Source organism: Salvelinus alpinus, chromosome 22 (assembly GCF_045679555.1).
Source record: "Salvelinus alpinus chromosome 22, SLU_Salpinus.1, whole genome shotgun sequence".
NCBI lineage: Eukaryota > Metazoa > Chordata > Actinopteri > Salmoniformes > Salmonidae > Salvelinus > Salvelinus alpinus.
In genome coordinates this window covers 40,679,860-40,699,553 of record NC_092107.1, presented here as the reverse complement: position 1 = coordinate 40,699,553, position 19,694 = coordinate 40,679,860, and the positions used below count along the sequence as shown (strand labels likewise).

The window sequence follows — 19,694 nt, the reverse complement described above, 5'->3', positions numbered from 1 at the left end:
AGAACAAATTCAAGAAAACGTACAGTATTATATAGAGCCCTTATTGCATGGAACTTCCTTCCATCTCATATTACTCAAATAAACAGCAAACCTGGTATCAAAAAACAGATAAAGCAACACCTCACAGCACCTCTGCCCTATTTGACCTAGATAGTTTGACCTAGATAGTTTGACCTAGATAGTTTGTGTGTATGCATTGATATGTAGGCTACGTGTGCCTTTCATTTTTTTTAAATATAGTTCTGTCATTGAGCTGTTCTTGTCTATTAATGTTCTGTATTATGTCATGGTTCATGTTTTGTGTGAACCCCAGGAAGAGTAGCTGCTGCTTTTGCAACAGCTACTGGGGATCCTAATAAAATACCAAATACTAAACACGGACCTTTATAACTCTTACTCTAATCTCAGCTCTCTAGCCAGACTCCCTACTCTCTACCATTCTCTGTGGTTACCTGTGCCTCCAGTGTGGCGAACCCGGTGCGTAGCTCCTGTAAGCCTTCCTTCCAGCGCTGCTGGTGCCTCAGCAGGTCCACAGTCATCAGGGCCACCACCTTCTCAGTGAAGTCTGTGTGCCACTTCCTCAGTTTCCGGTTCTCAGTAGAGAGTCTCTCTGCGGCAGACTGGAGTTTTCCAATGTACACCTCCAGCTCTTTGGGATTATCCCAGGTGATCTGCAGCTTCCCGCCAGACTCCCGGGATTGGGACCGTGGACTCTGCTGCATGGGGAAAAGGGACAGGATCAGGATATTTGAAATGGTATAACTTAAAGCATTCGGTTGGGGCGGTGGTGGTAACAGATCCGTAAGCCTTTGGATGAGTCAGTACCTTGATGACCTGCTCAAAGGCCAGGGCATAGCTGAGCATCATGGGTCTCTGAGAGGAGATCATCTGCTGGTCGATGGTGTTGTAGAAATGGGCCACCTGCCATTGACAAACACAGAGTCACATCTCAACACAAATAAAATACAGGACGTGGGTCCATGTGTGTGCGTAAAACAGCGTGTGTGTGTGTGTGTGTGAGTGTGTGTGTGTGTGTGTGTGTGTCCTTGCCTGTTTGAGGATGATGGCCTGTCTGTAGAACTTGTCTGCGGTGTTGGCAGCCTGCTGGATCTTGGCTGGGATGGGGAAGCCAAGGGCTGACAGCTGTCTGACCTCCCTCAGCAGAGTCACCAGACGGTCAGAGTACTGGATCTTCAGCTTCCCATCTATATGGTCCAGCTCCATCACACGGTTACTGGCCTGAAGACTGGAGGGAGGGAGAACACTGGGTTTACTATACATTATAAATACAAAATGGATGGACTGATTGACAGACAGACAAATTGCTGTATGGTTCTCAACTGACCTGATGCCAGACTTGGGGTCAGAGAGGCCAGAGAGGATGTCTCTGGACCAGTCATCAAACTGTTCCTGTTCGTAGGCCCGTAGAACCTCCAGCAGGTCGTCACAGAACCGCAGGAACGAGCGGAACCCTGACAGGTCTGACAGCAGAGCCTGCGCTATCTTGATGGAGTCCTCCACCTCAGGAACAAACAGTCAGCCGATCAATCAACACACACTGTGCTCACACACACACACACACACACACACACACACACACACACACAGAGAGAAAGAGACGAACTGCACACACACCTTATGGAGAAGCTGGCGGACCCATACAATGTTGTTGACGACCTCAGGGAGATTCCGGCCAGCCAGGGGGCCGGACTTTTCTCCCGGGGCGCCATGGCAACGACCCTCAAAGTCTGTCCGCAGCACTGGAAGGGGTCAAAGGTCAATTCAGGATTAGGGCATGAGGGGTGACATAGCAAACAACATTATGACATACAGTCTATGTGAAGTACTGAACTCCTACTGACCCTTGATGTATTCCAGCAGTCTGGCCAGCAGAGTCTCTCTCTCTGACTGCAGCTCCTTGCTGACGTTGGGTCGTCTGATCAGCTCCTTGTGCTTCTGAAACACCTGCAGCAGCTGTGTACACAAGTTCAATGAATTAATAATGTGAGCATTTTCAAAACAATGAAATTCAGCTTCATGTAACTAGACAAGTGATGTTCTGACCTGCTGTGGGTTGTCCTGTACATCTGCGATGTAGGCCTTCAGTCTGCCTGCCACCTCCTGCTCTGCTGGGGCGATGGCTCGCTCAAACTGGGCTACTGCCGCCCTCCACAGAGGCTACAGCAGAGAGAGAGACATCAACCAGCTCAGGTAACGCCGTAAACATTAAAGCTTCTAATATGTAGTTCTGTCATTTTACATTCTCTCTCTCTCTCTCTCTCTCTCTCTCTCTCTATTCAATTTAAGGGGCTTTATTGGCATGGGAAGCATATGTTTACATTGCCAAAGCAGGTGAAGTAGATAATAAACAATACAAAAATGAACAGCAAAATAAATCTCAATTTCACTTTCAATTCATATGTTCACATTGCCAAAGCAAGTCATATTATGTCTATATACAGTGTTGTAATGATGTGCAAATAGTTAAAGTACAAAAGGGAAAATAAATAAACATAAATATAGGTTGTATTTACAATGGTGTTGGTTCATCACTGGTTGCCCTTTTCTTGTGGCAAAATGGTCAGAAATCTTGCACACTGTGGTATTTCACCCGATGGATACGGGAGTTGATCAAAATTGGATTTGTTCTCTAATGCTTTGTGGGTCTGGGAAATATGTGACTAATACGGTCATACATTTGGCAGGAGGTTAGGAAGTGCAGGTCAGTTTCCACCTCATTTTGTGGGCAGTGTGCACATAGCCTGTCTTCTCTTGAGAGCCAGGTCTGCCTATGGTGGGCCTTTCTCAATAATAAGGCTATGCTAACGGAGTCTGTACATAGTCAAAGCTTTCTTTAAGTTTGGGTCAGTCACAGTAGTCAGGTATTCTGCCACTGTGTACTCTCTGTTTAGGGACAAATATAATTAGTTTGCTCTGTTTTTTTGTAAATTCTTTCCAATGTGTCAAGTAATTATCTTTTTGTTTTCTCATGATTTGGTTGGGTCTAATTATGTTGCTGTCCTGGGGCTCTGTGGGGTATGTTTGTGATTGTGAACAGAGCCCCAGGACCAGCTTGCTTAGGGGACTCTTCTCCAGGTTCATCTCTCTGTAGGTGATGGCTTTGTTATGGAAGGTTTGGGAAACGCTTCCTTTTAGGTGGTTGTAGAATTTAATGGCTCTTTTCTGGATTTTGATAATTACTGGGTATCGGCCTAATTCTGCTCTGCATGTATTATTTGGTGTTTTACGTTTTATATTTTTGCAGAATTCTGCATGCAGTCTCAATTTGTGAATTGTTAGTTGGTGAGCAGACCCCAGACCTCACAACCATTAAGGGCAATGGGTTCTATAACTGATTCAAGTATTTTTAGCCAGATCCTAATTGGTTTGTCGAATTTTATGTTCCTTTTGATGGCATAGAAGGCCCTTCTTGCCTTGTCTCTCAGATTGTTCACAGCTTTGTGGAAGTTACCTGTGGCACTGATGTTTAGGCCGAGGTATGTATAGTTTTTTGTGTGCTTTAGGGTAACGGTGTCTAGATGGAAGTTGTATTCGTGTTCCTGGCAACTGGACCTTTTTTGGAACAGCATTATTTTTGTCTACTGAGATTTACTGTCAGGGCCCAGGTCTGTCAGAATCTGTGCAGAAAATGTAGGTACTGCTGTAGGCCCTCCTTGGTTGGTGACAGAAGCACCAGATCATCAGCAAACAGAAGACATTTGACTTCAGATTCTAATAGGCTGAGGTCAGGTGCTGCAGACTGTTTGTTGATATACCTCAGTATAGGGGTTGTAATGTAATGGGTTGAGGCCAGAGAAGGGTTCAAAGACGCGAGCCGAGGCCAAGGCCTGCTGTTTTCCTCCAGGCAGCAGACGAAGCAGCTTCTCATGGACCGTACGGATCGTCACCACCTGAGACACACACACATCCACACACACACACAGGTCAGAGTTTGTCAAGAACTGTGAGGATCGTCACCACCTCAGAAAGAGAAGCGGTCAAAGATGAGTCACGGACAGTCATACATGTCAAATACACAGTACACACAAGTCATATGGTAAAGCTTTATCAGTAAACACAGGATAGAATATCAGGAAAACTGTCACATAAGAAAAAAGGAAGTGGTGTAGTGACTTAGTCAAAAGGATCCATGAAGAGGGAGTGCAGGGCTATCCTATACTTCCTGATATACAATTATGACAATGATGTTAATGACACTGAGAATGATTGACAGCTGGTGCATCTGACCTCATCCAGTCTCTGAGCCAGGCTGTGCAGGGCCTGGGGGCAATGCTTGTCTCCCTTCCAGGGGTAAGGGGCGTATCTCTTCCACACCTGTCCACTCAGGTGCTCACAGGCCGACACCCACTGCTCACAGATGACCAGGCCGACTCTCAGGCTCTCCCTCACAGACAGGAATGGGTCCAAAAAGAGTTTCACACCACTCAGTTTCTTCTGCACGTACCTGCCCAGCGCACCACCTGACACACATAAACACAGTCAGAAACACAAGCCATGGCCTTCTGAAATAATGCAACACCACCATAATAAATACAGTAGCTAGCTCTGACAGCTCATTTTCAGCTCCAGGCGTGGTCATCTGTGAGCAGTGGGTGTGGGCCTGTGTGTGTGTGTGTGGCGTACCGATGACATCCATGAGTCTGAGCATGCGTGTCTCAGGAAAAGGATCATGGTCATTCTGCCTCCACACGTCATCCAGTGTGTCTCTGCTCACCTCCACCAGCTCCACAGCATCAGCCAGACAGACACCATCCAGACCACTGTAGTCCTGATACACACAGAGGGATGAGACAGTCAACATGCTCACTCACTCACCCCTTCCTTCCTTACTCTTTCATCCATCATAGGTTGATGGTGAGCATGACATGATTGATTGGGATGAGTCTGGGGTACGGTGAGTGAGCAGATGGCTGATGAGGACAATCTGAGTCGAGAACAGTCTTTACTTTACTGCCTTTATTGTCCCCTTGGGGGAAATTTGTGGCAGTATCATACACGTCATACACAATAGAAATGGACAATACACAATAGAACTTCATGACAGTCATATACAGTATGAGAAGCCTGCTGGTCTTTGTGATTGGATCGGGACATTAGCCCATGCTATTTAGGAGGGATATCACATTTGGCACAAATTATTGTCTAGTCCTGTTTTTTCACTCTTTGGCACACTGGACATGATATAATGGTAGTAGACATGCAGTCCATGCCTTCTCTATGGGCTTGAAGAGCTCAGAGAAGTGTGCGGCCCTCTCTCTCACAGTGCTCCTGTCCCCAGACTCAGAGAGATCAGCCCAGTACTGGAATTCATCCACCGGGGTCAGGATACCTGCACAGACAGAAGAACACACCAACAGGAGGTTTTAAACTTTGAACTATGATAAGACCGGGGATCGTTGTTGCTCTTATGTCTTGATATCATTTGATGTAATTCCCCTGTTACATTTTGATGTACTAGTAGACATATCCTAGGCTGAGGGGTTTGCTAAAGCTCATAGAGATCCAGATCCAGGCTATTCTGAATCATGTGATGAGCAGTGTGCACCCACCCAGGATGTCATCTTCCCCTTGGCTCCTCTTGCCAGAGTCTTCTGTTCCAGCCCTGCGGACCACAGAGCCTAGTCCCTGCTCCAGCTCACTTAGCAGGCCCGCAAGCTTAGGGTCAAATGCTGAGCTCCACCGCTCATCCTTGAATAAGGGAATAGATAAAAAAATATATAAACACACCTGTAACACACACCTGCAAGGTATAAAGGTATTACCTCTTTAGTACACAGGTATATATGTTCATCACACTGGCAACAGATCCCACCTTGAGTAGCATAGGGGCGAACACCTGTCGCACGGCCTGGTAGAGGGTACTGATAGGAGACTCTAGCATGGAGGACACCAGGACATTCTGGTGCAGGTTCTCCTCTGTTATCACTGTGGGACGCAGCTTGAAGAACACTAGCACCTTCTCTCTGCTGTACCCAGCCTCAATCTGTAAACAGCCATAACAAAAAGCAGAAAAAAATAGGATATTGTTTTGGGGTTAGGTCAATTCCGATTATGTAGGAACAAAATTATAAAGTCAGTAGCTAAGTTCCTGTTTAGCAAGAAAACGTCTGTTGTCATCTTGGTAGATGTGAACAGAGAAAGAAGTATGTTTATCAATGTGTGTGTTTAACATTATTACTAATTGGATATTATATGTTGTTTTGTCTAGGATACCTTGTTTGACAGGCACAGGTCATTCTCGTGTTTGTTGACAGCAAGCACGAATTCGTTCCCATCATCTAAGAAGTTGTTGAGTTCCTCAGACCCAACCAGGGATGCAGACGGCTTTAGGCCGAAGTAGTTCCCTGTCGTGGTGAGGACGAACTGTTTGCGGGCGTCATCCGAGCCGTGAGGCATCTCTCACTTCTTGTTTTGTGGCTCAAGTGAACAGATTGTTTTCGGATTCCCTGGTGAAAAAAGCAGCTAATGTCATACTCTGACAATGTCACACATCCCTACCTGGGCTAACCAAAAGTCTGTCAAGCCAAACCACTTGTTACTCACTAACTAGCTGCATTGCTAAGCTAGCTATTTATCGTAAAAACCATAGTCCATAAACGTCCAATAATGTACCGTCAGCAAACTGACGGCCAGTTGTAAAGACGAAACGCATCACTGAGGTATATATGAACTGGCATGTTATGAAGTTTGCGATCTACCTGGAAAGCTAACGACCTAGGTAGGTAGCTAGTCAGCGTAGCACATAAGTGAGCGAAGAGTAGCTCGAGCCCCCATTAAAAACTAGCATAGCTATCATGCTACCTATAGCTAGCAAGTTCATAACGGTTTCATTTAACGTTAGCTAGCTAGATGCCATACTTACGGGTTAAAGAGGTCGCTTAGACTGTAAGATCGAATGTGGACATCAAAGCACTAAATTACATCTGCAACGTAAAAACAAACATTACTATCCCAATTTTAGGCGAGTGGGTACTTCTGCATAATCTGCAGTTGATGTCTTGTTTCTGCACCAAGAGTGAAGCTGGCGTAGTTACCATTGAAACTACGGCAGCTACGTAGCTGGCTATCTCAACTGCAGTGCTCACTGGTTGGCTACGTAAAATGTTTTTCAAGTACCGTAGCTATCGGTGGTAGGCAACTGGCAGAGAGAAGGGCTTCAACTTTAGTGTTGTCACGTACACCGGATACATTCAGCAGGTCTAAAACTGTACAGTGAAACTAGCTTTTATGAGGTCTTTCCAACAATGCAGAAGAACAGTAATGGAGTCCCTAGCAGGAAAAGCAGCTAATATCAAAGTGAATCATACTGTCACACATCCTGCAAAAAAATATGGCAACCTTTTAGGGTAGCTACTTTCCTAAGCTAGAGATTTTGCTTAAAAGAAGAAAAACACACGTGAAATACAAAAAAAATAAATGAAAACAGAATGCAATTCAGTGTTACCAACTAATTTTCAGGGTAAGTTCCTAGAGGCAGGTTGATTTGTTGCTAAAAGTTGCTAAATGACGTTGTGATGTCATTGCGTGATAACGTAAAACTGCATCATTACGTAGACTACACAATAACGTTACTCAAATTGACTGGCCATCTCGGCGAAAAATATGATTTGACATTTGTTCACGTACAGACTCCCACTCTTTTCTGTACTTCTGGCTGTACAATTTTGATTGAGACATGTTGTTTGATGTTGTAAGTTCTGTTCAAGATCAAACATTGGTGACCAACTATATCCATTGGGTTTGGCTCGTCGAACCCGTACTGCTGCTGCAGTCAGCCAACAATGTTTTGCCTGTGCACGAGCTGAGCGCCTGCTGCTGACGTCACTCACAATGCACTTTTGCAGCCAGGCACGTGTATTGTAACTGAGTGTGTGACAGAGAAAATCGTTTTTGTGTCATTTAGAGGGAAAATGCGTGCATTTTAGCGTTTGAGTCACCTTTCAAAAGTTGCTAAAAGTTCCAAATACACTTTTAAAAGTAGCTACATTTGTTGCTCGGTGCTGTTTGAAAAAAAAGTTGCCAGGGTAGTCTGAAAAGTTGCTAAATCTAGCAACAAAATTGCTAAATTGGCATCACTGAGTTACTGTATACAGTATATACATTAATACATTAGTGCCATTAATACAATATGCAGGTGTACTGGAGTGATTGACGAACAGTACCTTCAGAAAGTATTCACGTCCCTTGACTTTTTCTACATTTAGTTGTGTTACAAAGGGGGGTTAAAATTGATTTAATTCAACAACAAAAACATTCTACAATTTACACAAAATACTCTGTAATGTCAAAGTGGAAGGAAAAATGTAACTCTGTAGATCTGGCCTCTACACGGAATTCCAATTTCATAAAGTTTAACACCAATAAATAAAATCACCATCATGGAATTAAATAAAAACAAGCTCCATTCATCATCTCTAGTCCTTACTCACTGACCCGGCAACAAGCCACTGCTTGCAAGTCAATGCTATAAAGTACCTATCTGATGTATGCCAGCCGGCATGATGTAACTGAGACAGGAATGCATGTAGGCTAGGAGGATGCTTGGGTGTTTCTTAGTTTCCTAGGGCACGGCTTACCCCCTTTGCAAGCCTCAAATGGCAGGATTCAGAATCAGAAGGTCCACCCAACAGCAGGGCCCATTCGGGACAAAGGAGAACAGCCCCTGACTGTGTGATATTATAGACCAGAGAAAAATCACATGGGTGGCATAATGATGGTGATTGGAGAAGATAAAGCAAATGGAACATATCACATGGCTTTTTCATAGTTTAGCTTGGGGTTTCAATTCTCTCTGGATTGTATAGTGTAGTAGTGTATTTATAGTAGTGCAACATTTCCAGCTGGTTCACATCTGAATAGGTTTCAGAATTTTTGAATCAGTCTTTATGAGGGAAGAACACATCAAGGCTAAAATGGCAGACATAGTTGTAATAGTGAGTCCTTGTAGAGGTTCAGCACAGCCTAGTGTAGTGTGGATGGTCCTGCTCGTGGACAATTTCAGACCATTTTTTATTGAATATCAAATCACTTTCATAAACTGTCAGGTCAGGACTAAGATAGTTGTTTATTTTACTTTTTATTATGTTTTAAAGAGGGAACTAGGAAGAAAGTATAGTCTGCCTTCTGCAGAGGAAGTTCTTATGACATTATGAATATGGAGAGGTCTGCAGTAGAGCTCTGTTTCTCGTTTGAAAAAATGTAAGAAATTAAGGGAATCCCTTTCAATAAAAATAGATGGCCACCCTTACCCGGAAGCCCCTGCTTTGTTTTCTTTTGAAGTTATTCTTATGGTTTTTATGATCTCATCCCTCAGCCACGGAGTAAGAGCTCCTCCTCACTTCCTTTAACGTGTGTGTGCATGTGTGCGCGTGTGTATGTCTGTGCTGAGGCAATAGGTGTGATGAGTTGGTAGGGAGTTTCTGCAGTCCATGTTTGTACTGAGGTTTACCACACCTCTGTTCGTGTCTGAGTTTAGCCCTCGTGCCGCATACTGTGTCAGCATGGTCTGATCTGATCGTCTGATATCTGTAGCCTGAATGGAGGGGAGGAAAGCCTCATCCTAACACATTCTTTAGCAGCTAGGTACATGGTTTGGGGGTATGAGAACTTGGGTGGGTATACTTACAGCTGAGACCTGGGTGCAGACACTGCAGTTGGTACCCACCTGGCTAGTGTGTTGCTGAACAGCTGAGACCTGGGTGCAGACACTGCAGTTGGTATCCACCTGGCTAGTGTGTTGCTGTATGCAGCATCTATAATGTTTTATCGCTGGAGCAGCACTGATAAACGACATGACTCAAAATCTACCAAGCAGAAGAGTCATTCCCCCAAGTAAATCACACTTCTTCAGGACACAGAGTGAATAACTCACTTCACGGATTATACCAGATAAGGGTGGGTACAGTGTATTAGGCAGGTCACACTCTTTTCATGCCACTTCGATACAAAGTTATTTTCATAGCAGGTTAGGAGAGCATTTTTGCTAACCCTTTTTCTAACCTTAACCCTAGTCTCCTAACCTGCTATGTTAATTCTCCTAACCTGCTGCGTTAATTCTCCTAACCTGCTGCGTTAATTCTCCTAACCTGCTGCGTAAGTTCTCCTAACTTTCTACGAAAAGGTCACTTCTGTATCGAAGTGGCTTTAAAAGTGTTTCCCTATATTAGTAGGATATAATTAGTCCTGTGTTTCTCTTTGACATCAGGACAGGAAACCCCGGGACATTCCCTGAGGCATACATCAGTATGCAACACCATTTATTCAAACAACATTCTCTCCCAAATCAAATCAAATTGTATTTGTCACATGCGCCGAATACAATAGGTGTAGACCTTACAGTGAAATGCTTACTTACAAGCCCTTAACCAACAATACCATTTTAAGAAAAAAAAGTGTTAAGAAAGTATTTACTAAAATAAACAGAATACATTTTTTTTTTTTTATAAAAAAAAATAAAGAAGCAGCAAAAAAAATAACAGTAGCGAGACTATATACAGGAGGTACCGGTACGGAGTAGTATATAGAAGGCGATATACAGGAGGTACCGGTACAGAGTAGTATATAGAAGGCTATATACAGGAGGTACTGGTACAGAGTAAATGTGCGGAGGCTATATACAGGAGGTACCGGTACAGAGTAAATGTGAGGAGGCTATATACAGGAGGTACCGGTATAGAGTAAATGTGAGGAGGCTATATACAGGACGTACCGGTACAGAGTAGTATATAGAAGGCTATATACAGGAGGTACCGGTACAGAGTAAATGTGAGGAGGCTATATACAGGGGGTACCAGTACAGAGTAAATGTGAGGAGGCTATATACAAGGGGTACCGGTAGAGAGTAAATGTGAGGAGGCTATATACAGGGGGTACCAGTACAGAGTAAATGTGCGGAGGCTATATACAGGGAGTACCGGTACAGAGTAAATGTGAGGAGGCTATATACAGGGGGTACCGGTACAGACTAAACGTGAGGAGGCTATTTACAGGAGGTACCGGTACAGAGTAAATGTGAGGAGAATATATACAGGAGGTACCGGTACAGCACAATTGGCCCAGCGTCATCCGTGTTTGGCCGGGGTAGGCCGTCATTGTAAATAAGAATTTGTTCTTAACTGACTTGCCTAGTTAAATAAAGGTTAAATAATTAAACATTAAGAAGGAAATAAATTGCACAAATTAACTTTTAAGAAAGCACACCTGTTAGTTGAAATGCATTCCAGGTGACTACCTCATGAAGCTGGTTGAGAGAATGCCAAGAGTGTGCAAAGCTGTCATCAAGGCAAAGGATGGCTACTATAAAATATATTTTGATTTGCTAAACACTTTTTTGGTTACTACATGATTCCATATGTGTTATTTCACAGTTTTGATGTCTTCACTATTATTCTACAATGTAGAAAATAATTAAAAAAAATAAAGAAGCAGCAAAAAAAATAACAGTAGCGAGACTATATACAGGAGGTACCGGTACGGAGTAGTATATAGAAGGCGATATACAGGAGGTACCGGTACAGAGTAGTATATAGAAGGCTATATACAGGAGGTACTGGTACAGAGTAAATGTGCGGAGGCTATATACAGGAGGTACCGGTACAGAGTAAATGTGAGGAGGCTATATACAGGAGGTACCGGTATAGAGCAAATGTGAGGAGGCTATATACAGGACGTACCGGTACAGAGTAGTATATAGAAGGCTATATACAGGAGGTACCGGTACAGAGTAAATGTGAGGAGGCTATATACAGGGGGTACCAGTACAGAGTAAATGTGAGGAGGCTATATACAAGGGGTACCGGTAGAGAGTAAATGTGAGGAGGCTATATACAGGAGGTACCGGTACAGAGTAGTATATAGAAGGCTATATACAGGGAGTACCGGTACAGAGTAAATGTGAGGAGGCTATATACAGGGGGTACCGGTACAGACTAAACGTGAGGAGGCTATTTACAGGAGGTACCGGTACAGAGTAAATGTGAGGAGAATATATACAGGAGGTACCGGTACAGCACAATTGGCCCAGCGTCATCCGTGTTTGGCCGGGGTAGGCCGTCATTGTAAATAAGAATTTGTTCTTAACTGACTTGCCTAGTTAAATAAAGGTTAAATAATTAAACATTAAGAAGGAAATAAATTGCACAAATTAACTTTTAAGAAAGCACACCTGTTAGTTGAAATGCATTCCAGGTGACTACCTCATGAAGCTGGTTGAGAGAATGCCAAGAGTGTGCAAAGCTGTCATCAAGGCAAAGGATGGCTACTATAAAATATATTTTGATTTGCTAAACACTTTTTTGGTTACTACATGATTCCATATGTGTTATTTCACAGTTTTGATGTCTTCACTATTATTCTACAATGTAGAAAATAGTAAAAATAAAGAAAAACCCTTGAATGAGTAGGTGTTCTAAAACTTTTGAACAGTAGTGTATATAGGGAAGTGAGAGTCTTAACTTAACCCCACCCCTTCACCAGTCACACAATACGAACACACCCTGCTGTGAAAAGGGACCAAATTCTGATAAGCTGCTGTATGCTACAATGGCAACATTAGTCAACTAGAAAAGCAAAAAGGACTTTCCCTGGCTAAAGCCACACCCCCAGAATGTTCAAGGAAGAGGGGCTGATTGTCTGTGCTGAGAACACATCACACGCCAACCTCTCCGACTTCACACTCCATTACGGCTGTTAAGAAAGGCAAAGCATGACTGTGGTAAGAATGTCTCTATTTCCCCCTCATAGGCTTTATAACTGTTACAAATATTTACAGCTCTTCCAGACTGGCTTGTAGTGGTGGTGCTATTGTTGTTGTAGATTTACTTAGATAATACAGTGCAGGTTAAGGTGAAGCAGTTTAATTAAATAATGGAATATTATGGTATTCAGTTTTACCTACTATATCATATATCTTGAATGAATGGAGGTTGTTGGTGTTTCAGGTTATTAACTAAAACAATAGGTGTAGAGATGTAACTCCTACTCTTAGGGTTGACTGTAGTATCTGGAGACATGGAGCCAACAGATTATGGAGCCATAGAAACTGATTGGCTGCATTTACACAGGCAGCTCAATTCTGATATATTATGAATGGTCAAAAGCCGAATTATTGGCAAAAGATCTGATCTGATTGGTCAAAAGATAAACTATTGGCAAAATTGGGCTGCCTGTGTAAAACATCCGTAGTGTCATATTGTATATTTTAAATAAACGTTTATCGTCATCTCTGTCGAAGTGGTTTAATATGTAAATCGTGCTGCATGGACAGTGCACTATATATGTTTGAAATTGCTTATTTGCAAACATTGTCAATCACTTGGATAAAGTGAAACATTTTCACACAGTGGATTTCACCTACGTATGGTCAGATTACTCTGAAGTTTTCATATTTTATGTTTTGATAAAACTACAACATTTCATAACGGATTTCAGTTTTTATTGACCGCTATCTGAGTAACACATTAAACATGAACATAAACTTCTCACTCCGCATATTTCTAGTACCAACCTCACTCTCGCTGCAACATAACCGTGTGTGTCAGGATGACGATCAGTGTGAAACTACTGTTTGCTACATGCTCAGTTGACGATGAAGGCATACACAAATGAATAGGAATGCACACAAATGAATAGGAATGCACACAAATGAATAGGAATGCACACAAATGAATAGGAATGCACACAAATGCAGACACGTGCATGCTTATGTTTTCTTTATGTATGATTGTTTTCATGTGTGTGCATTATAGCAATATATTTAATATACTGCAACAATATACAGTTCCTCTGTACTGTTGATACTGTAACCTGTGTTCATAAAACTCATCCTACAAGCTGATACCATAACAATGAAGATGTATATTTCTGGGGATTCCCCCTGACTTATTAATTAGAAACGTATCTGACAACCAAGCCAGTTCCCTTCGTCTGCCCCCGCACAATCCTCTGGCCTGTCACATTCTACTGATGCAATCGTTTTAGATCTTTACACTCAAGTATTTAACGCATAATAAAGTCCTTGCAAGACAATGTGTAAAAGACACACGATTGAAGAACGGAATTGTTGTTTGATTCTCTTCAGATTAACGTTAAATCAACCAAACCTACAACTCTGAACTCCTATCCTTAACTACCAATCCCTGAGATGAATCAAAAACCATGACCACAAATATCTCACGAGGCACTAGTACAGCGCCGCAAGATTGTCTAGATATCAAACTCATCACCTGGACCCAGTTTTTAAAAAGTTATATATATGGATTTTGCCTATTGGTTAGGATTAAATGCATAGAAATAGAATGAATAGAATAGACAAATCGTTGACTTGAATGGGGACCCCCGTTCTATTCGTTATATTTCTATGCATTTAATCCTATCCTATAACTGAAATAGGAATAGATAACTTTTGAAAAACTGGGCCCTGCGTTTAGGCCTACCACACAGTAGCAAAGAATTTCCTGAAGTAACTCCCTTGTCTTGGGATTTCCCTTAGGGGTTTCTTGACTGACTATTAGGGAACAGAGTATCCATGGAGACAGAATTTCTCTCAATTCTTATTAATTTCTTTAACTTGGTTATTATAATAAATATAGAATGAAGATTTTTCTTAATTACTTTTTGTATCTCACCATATTAGCTGAGGATTAATAAGCAAACTCTCATGTCATTTCTGAGTGTATATTTACCATGATATGAATCTGATCATATGAAACCTGATCATTGGTTGTGAGTGCTGCTGTTTGAATGAATGTGTCTGTGTTTTCTGCAGGACTATGGGATCTGTGCGTGTCGGCTGCTTCGGTAAGTAGTACTCACCGTGTGACCATGATTATGGCGGGACTGTGGCTGAGGTGTATCTTTAAATCTTGGTTATTTGCAGTCGTTGGCAACTGTATTGGTTCATTTTGATACAATGATACGTTTTTTAATAAGAATAATATTTAATTTGTAGAGTGCATTTCACACTATCTAGAGTCAGATCTCTTCATAGCTTGTTTACATGGTTGTGTGGTGACAGTATCCGATAGAGAGAATGGCGCTGTGGGTCTCCAGTGGAATTTCAGTTTTCTCTGTGTTTCCTTGGTATACAGTACATTCCTGAAAGCTGGAGGAATGTGTGCCTGTAATTGAAGGATAATATTAATAACATTTATGAGTGTGTTTCTGGAAACAGGTTATTAGGAAATAAGAATGCTTCCCGTAACCATGCCAGTGACCTCACCTAACAGTACTCAGCTGATTGTAATGTTGTTATGGTTTACAGAAGGTGTGTCGTCATATACCTGGTATCGGTTCCGCTCATTCAAAGTAAAGGTAAGAATTGAATCAACTGTCAAAGAATATGACATCATGATACCTGCCACTTAATCTGATCAGAGCTTTACTGTTGGAGATACTTGGCTGAGTGTGTGTGTGTGTGTGTGTGTGTGTGTGTGTGTGTGTGTGTGTGTGTGTGTGCGTGCGTGCGTGCGTGCGTGCGTGCGTGCGTGCGCGTGTGTGTGCGTGTGTGCATACCTGCATGTGTGTGTCTGTGTACGATTTCCCTGTAAGAGTGGATTTGCAATAACATCTGAACCATAATGTTATCTATTCAGTAGAAGGGAATGTACCAGACACTTTCAGATGAGAGAAAAGGGCAAATGTGTCAGATAGATAAGGGAGGGGGGAAAAAAGGAACTGCCTAATGTCTACCCTCCCCCAACCCAACCCTTCCCTAACCTCTAACCTCTTTCCCCTTCTCTCTCAGATGTCACCATGGTGATAGGAGAGGTGGGTGGGGCTGTGACCCTACCCTGTATCTCTGACCTCCAGAGACTCCCAATCCACCTGTATATACAGAGACCTGACCCAGACGAGTTCATTAATGGCTACCATAAGACGAGGGACTTACCATCCCCTCACCCTGATTATGCAAACCGTACTCAAGTAGACCACACACAGGGAACGATGAAGCTGTGGAGTATACGGCTGTCAGATGAGGGGCTGTACGAATGCCACATCGGATACCCAACCAAGAACAACCAGGAGAACATACAGCTCAATGTGACAGGTAACATTACCTCAGTTCAAACTCTCTTACCATGTTTGTGTTTAATTCATTTTTCTGTTTTATTCTCCCACATGTGGAACATAGCTTTCTGGATGAGGGGGAAAAAGCTGGTTCTGTCAGATGTGTGCTTGTAATAGCCCAAACCATAGATACATTCACTAAAAAGAGAAGACAAAACGAAAGCTATAATTAGCTATCACTTAGACTGGCTTGTGTTGTTTTGCCCTTGTTTTGTGTTTTCAGTTAGAGGAAGTAAAACCAAGAAAATATCAAATCCTTTCCTTCTCTCGCTCCGCTCTCCTCCCTTTCCATCTCTCCCCCTCTACAGCAAACTACAGCATCCCCAATGTAACAGTGGCCTGTGACAACGGCAGATGCTTGGTGACATGTTCCTCCGACAACGGTTACCCTCGTAGGGATGTTGAGTGGAGCCTGAACCCTCCTCTGAACCAGAGCCACTGGGGAGCAGTGAACAGCAGTGAAGTGAGAGACCCGATCTCTATGCTGTTCTCTGTCTTCAGTTCCATATCCGTCAACTGCTCCTCCGGACCCCGGCTGAACCTCAGCTGTGCTGTAGGGGGCGCCCTCTCACAGGAACACACTGTCTGTGAGGACTGAGAGACTGTGTCTCTATCACTGTCATTCAATGTATAACATTGTACATTTCTGTCAAGTAAATGAATTTGAAACCTTACATATATTTTATTTATCTACAATAGGCAGGCCTCCTGATATCTCTGTTGTCTCTGTGATCTCTGCTGTCTCTGTGATCGCTGCTGTTCTGCTGTGCTTCCTGGTTCTGGTATCTAACAGCAAGAAAAAGAAGGCTCACACAGCCAGAGGTACTCAAGGTAAGGATGACATTACTTGTGATAGAGCAGACAGACAGTATTGTCCCTTGGAAATCGGACCGGCAGGATAAAATATAAATATCTATAAATTCACAAAACATATAGATGGGTTGGCGGACAACGTTATGCGCATCGATGTGGCATGGAAGGTGTGTGTTGCTATGATTCTGAAAGGTCCGTTAGCTAGCAACAATGACAAGGAGCTGCCATGTGGGGACTCGTAGGTGGCTCGTTTCAGCTCTTTGCATGTTATTGTTGATACCTCGTCTTGTTTTGAGATAGCTAACCAACAACTGTAACTATGTATTGAGAGACAAGTGTTCATCGTGAAAATGTATTTCTTTTTCAATAAACATTTAGAGACTAAATATAGTTTACATGTTGTCAACAGTCTAAGCCAACCCTGTCTGTTTTGCCGCATAGTTGCGCACACATCCGTTTTGTTGCTAAACAACCAACCCGTCTATATCTTTCTGTTTCTCCAGGAGGGAAGGGAGCAGCAAGTTCAGATGAGTGAGTATCTGTTTCACTGTTTCACTCAAACTCACAGGATAAATACATCCCACTGGGAAAAAACTGGATCAGTCGACGTTGTTTCCACGTCGTGTCAACCCCCAAAAAATCGATGTAATGACGTTGAGTCAACGTGGAAAACTAATTGGATTTGCAAAAAGTAATCAACGTAAGGGCATTTTGTCTTTTTTTCATCAAACTTTGAACCTGAATCCAATGACATGGTGAATTGTCTTGTTGATTTCACATTGAATTCACGTTGATTTCACTTTGAATTCACATTAGTTGACTACTCGACCAAATGTAAATCAGAACTAGACGTTGAACTGAAGTCTGCCCAGTGGGATAAGATCAAAAGCGTGACATTGGTTTAGATAACCTGTGCAACTGACCAAGTACTAAAAATGGTTTTGTTTTGTTTCATTCTTCTCCTCTCTTTCTTCTTCTCCTCTCTTTCTTCCTCTCCTCTCTTTCTTCCTCTCCTCTCTTTCTTCCTCTCCTCTCTTTCTTCTTCTCCTCTCTTTCTTCTTCTCCTCTCTTTCTTCCTCTCCTCTCTTTCTTCCTCTCCTCTCTTTCTTCTTCTCTCTTTCTTCTTCTCCTCTCTTTCTTCCTCTCCTCTCTTTCTTCTTCTCCTCTCTTTCTTCCTCTCCTCTCTTTCTTCCTCTCCTCTCTTTCTTCCTCTCCTCTCTTTCTTCTTCTCCTCTCTTTCTTCTTCTCCTCTCTGTCTTCCTCTCCTCTCTTTCTTCCTCTCCTTTCTTTCTTCCTCTCCTCTCTTTCTTCCTCTCCTCTCTTTCTTCTTCTCCTCTCTTTCTTCTTCTCTGTTTCCCAGAAATGTACAGCTGACCTGAAGGAACCCAGAAACTTGAACATTTGGAAGGCAGAATGTGGAAGGTTCTATCATTTGATATGATAATTATAAATCTGAACTCATTGGATACTGCCTTCTAATGGGACATGGTAAAGGGGTTGCTGAGGTGACCTAACCATTGCCTGGACTTGTTGCTGTTGGAAACTATGTTAGCTTTCCTCTACACGCTGGATGGTAAGCTGGAGTTCAGGGGTGTTTTCACGGTGTTGAGGAAGACTGACAATTGTATAAATATTTAAATAGTATGTTCAAGTGACTGAGTTCCACAGAAGAACCAATGAAAACTAGAAGTGCAATGACTGTCCTCAATGTGTGCACTAAACCAGGGTATGTAGGGTATGTAGTATCCAAGGCAACATATCTAGTATTTGTATTGTGTTTGTATTAGGACTAGAAACATGCACTGCACTTTAGAGAAGTGTACACTTATCAGGGATTGACTGTATTCAACTGACTGATGAATACTGGAAGTGAATACTGGAAGTAAATACAGGAAGTGAATGTGTCTGTCCGTAGTAGATCTTATTTCAGATCCAATACCAGCCTCTCCCACTAGGTCCGAGTCCACCCCACATACCCCACATTTCTTTTTTAAACGGGGCAGATGAGCATACATGCGCTGTTCTTCTATCGCACGTGAAATGATGTCAAAGGGGGAAAAAAACTGTGTTCTTTGTTTGAAGTAACATCTTTGTTGTTGTAATATCGCAAATGGACGTGGCAGTTTTACCTCTAGAATTCCAGATTTAAGGACTTACAGGTGCTGGTTTTTCAGTGTTTGTGGGCTGAAGACGAATGCTGAACGTGTGTAACAATGTGTCTTGATTCTTTTTGGAATTATTTTCAAAACATTTTTGTATGTAAATATATGAAATATGTTGTTCTCGTGTAAGGTAATCTTGAGGGCACATAATATTTGTATTATTTTATATAAGTTATGAATAAGTTATTAATGTTAAATTATGTCTTTCAACTTTTTAATAGCTATTAAAAATGGTCTACTTTGCTATAAATAAGTGGTGGAGCTGTTGACAACACCTTTTGTAGGACTGTGGATCAATTCTGTTAGGAACTCAGTCGGGGGCTTAATTTACTGTTTAAAGTTAGAATAGTAGACTACACAAGGTTACATTTCAAAATTGAGTTTTGAATCTGCATCTTTTCCCAATAAATTTAACTTAGAACCCCCAAAAGGCTAGGGCCGGCTCTGACTGCATGTGTGGGTATGGATGTGGGTATGTAGACCCACGAGCCAGTGTGGTCCCTAATGATGAGTTCAGTTTTTGTTGTGGCCCCCACCCTCATCAGTTGCCCATCCATGTTATAGTATGGTGTAATTATAACATCAAATTGCAGTATCAGTGTTAACCAGCAGATGTCAGCCTCACCACAGATT

General features: G+C 42.4%; 2 protein-coding genes across 4 annotated transcripts in view; one reads left to right on the top strand and one right to left on the bottom strand.

The window, feature by feature from the left end:
* The window catches only part of dync2h1 (dynein cytoplasmic 2 heavy chain 1), a 337,560-nt gene extending 330,056 nt beyond the window's left edge, over positions 1 to 7,504 (bottom strand). The window contains exons 1-16 of one of the 2 annotated variants that reach the window (XM_071360118.1): positions 7,056 to 7,504; positions 6,884 to 6,944; positions 6,235 to 6,467; positions 5,834 to 6,004; positions 5,571 to 5,709; positions 5,232 to 5,350; positions 4,645 to 4,789; positions 4,249 to 4,481; positions 3,777 to 3,911; positions 2,065 to 2,178; positions 1,863 to 1,974; positions 1,636 to 1,760; positions 1,346 to 1,521; positions 1,051 to 1,246; positions 826 to 921; positions 453 to 716 (exon numbers count right to left, since the gene is read on the bottom strand). In XM_071360118.1, coding sequence (XP_071216219.1) covers positions 453 to 716; positions 826 to 921; positions 1,051 to 1,246; positions 1,346 to 1,521; positions 1,636 to 1,760; positions 1,863 to 1,974; positions 2,065 to 2,178; positions 3,777 to 3,911; positions 4,249 to 4,481; positions 4,645 to 4,789; positions 5,232 to 5,350; positions 5,571 to 5,709; positions 5,834 to 6,004; positions 6,235 to 6,417 — 2,208 coding nt within the window. In that variant the 5' untranslated portion in view covers positions 6,418 to 6,467; positions 6,884 to 6,944; positions 7,056 to 7,504. The other variant, XM_071360119.1, reaches the window with a different exon arrangement.
* Positions 7,505 to 12,633: 5,129 nt separating this feature from the next.
* Positions 12,634 to 19,491, top strand: LOC139549529 (T-lymphocyte activation antigen CD86). 2 transcript variants are annotated; one of them, XM_071360115.1, is made up of 8 exons: positions 12,634 to 12,733; positions 14,786 to 14,817; positions 15,281 to 15,330; positions 15,764 to 16,066; positions 16,395 to 16,673; positions 16,786 to 16,917; positions 17,403 to 17,430; positions 18,260 to 19,491. In XM_071360115.1, the coding sequence occupies exons 1-8, from the start codon at positions 12,725 to 12,727 to the stop codon at positions 18,276 to 18,278; spliced, it is 852 nt and encodes a 283-aa protein (XP_071216216.1). In that variant the 5' UTR covers positions 12,634 to 12,724; the 3' UTR covers positions 18,279 to 19,491. The 2 variants fall into 2 exon arrangements, with proteins under 2 accessions (XP_071216216.1, XP_071216218.1); XM_071360117.1 differs by having other exon boundaries at positions 16,880 to 16,917; positions 18,260 to 18,404.
* Positions 19,492 to 19,694: the final 203 nt, after the last annotated feature.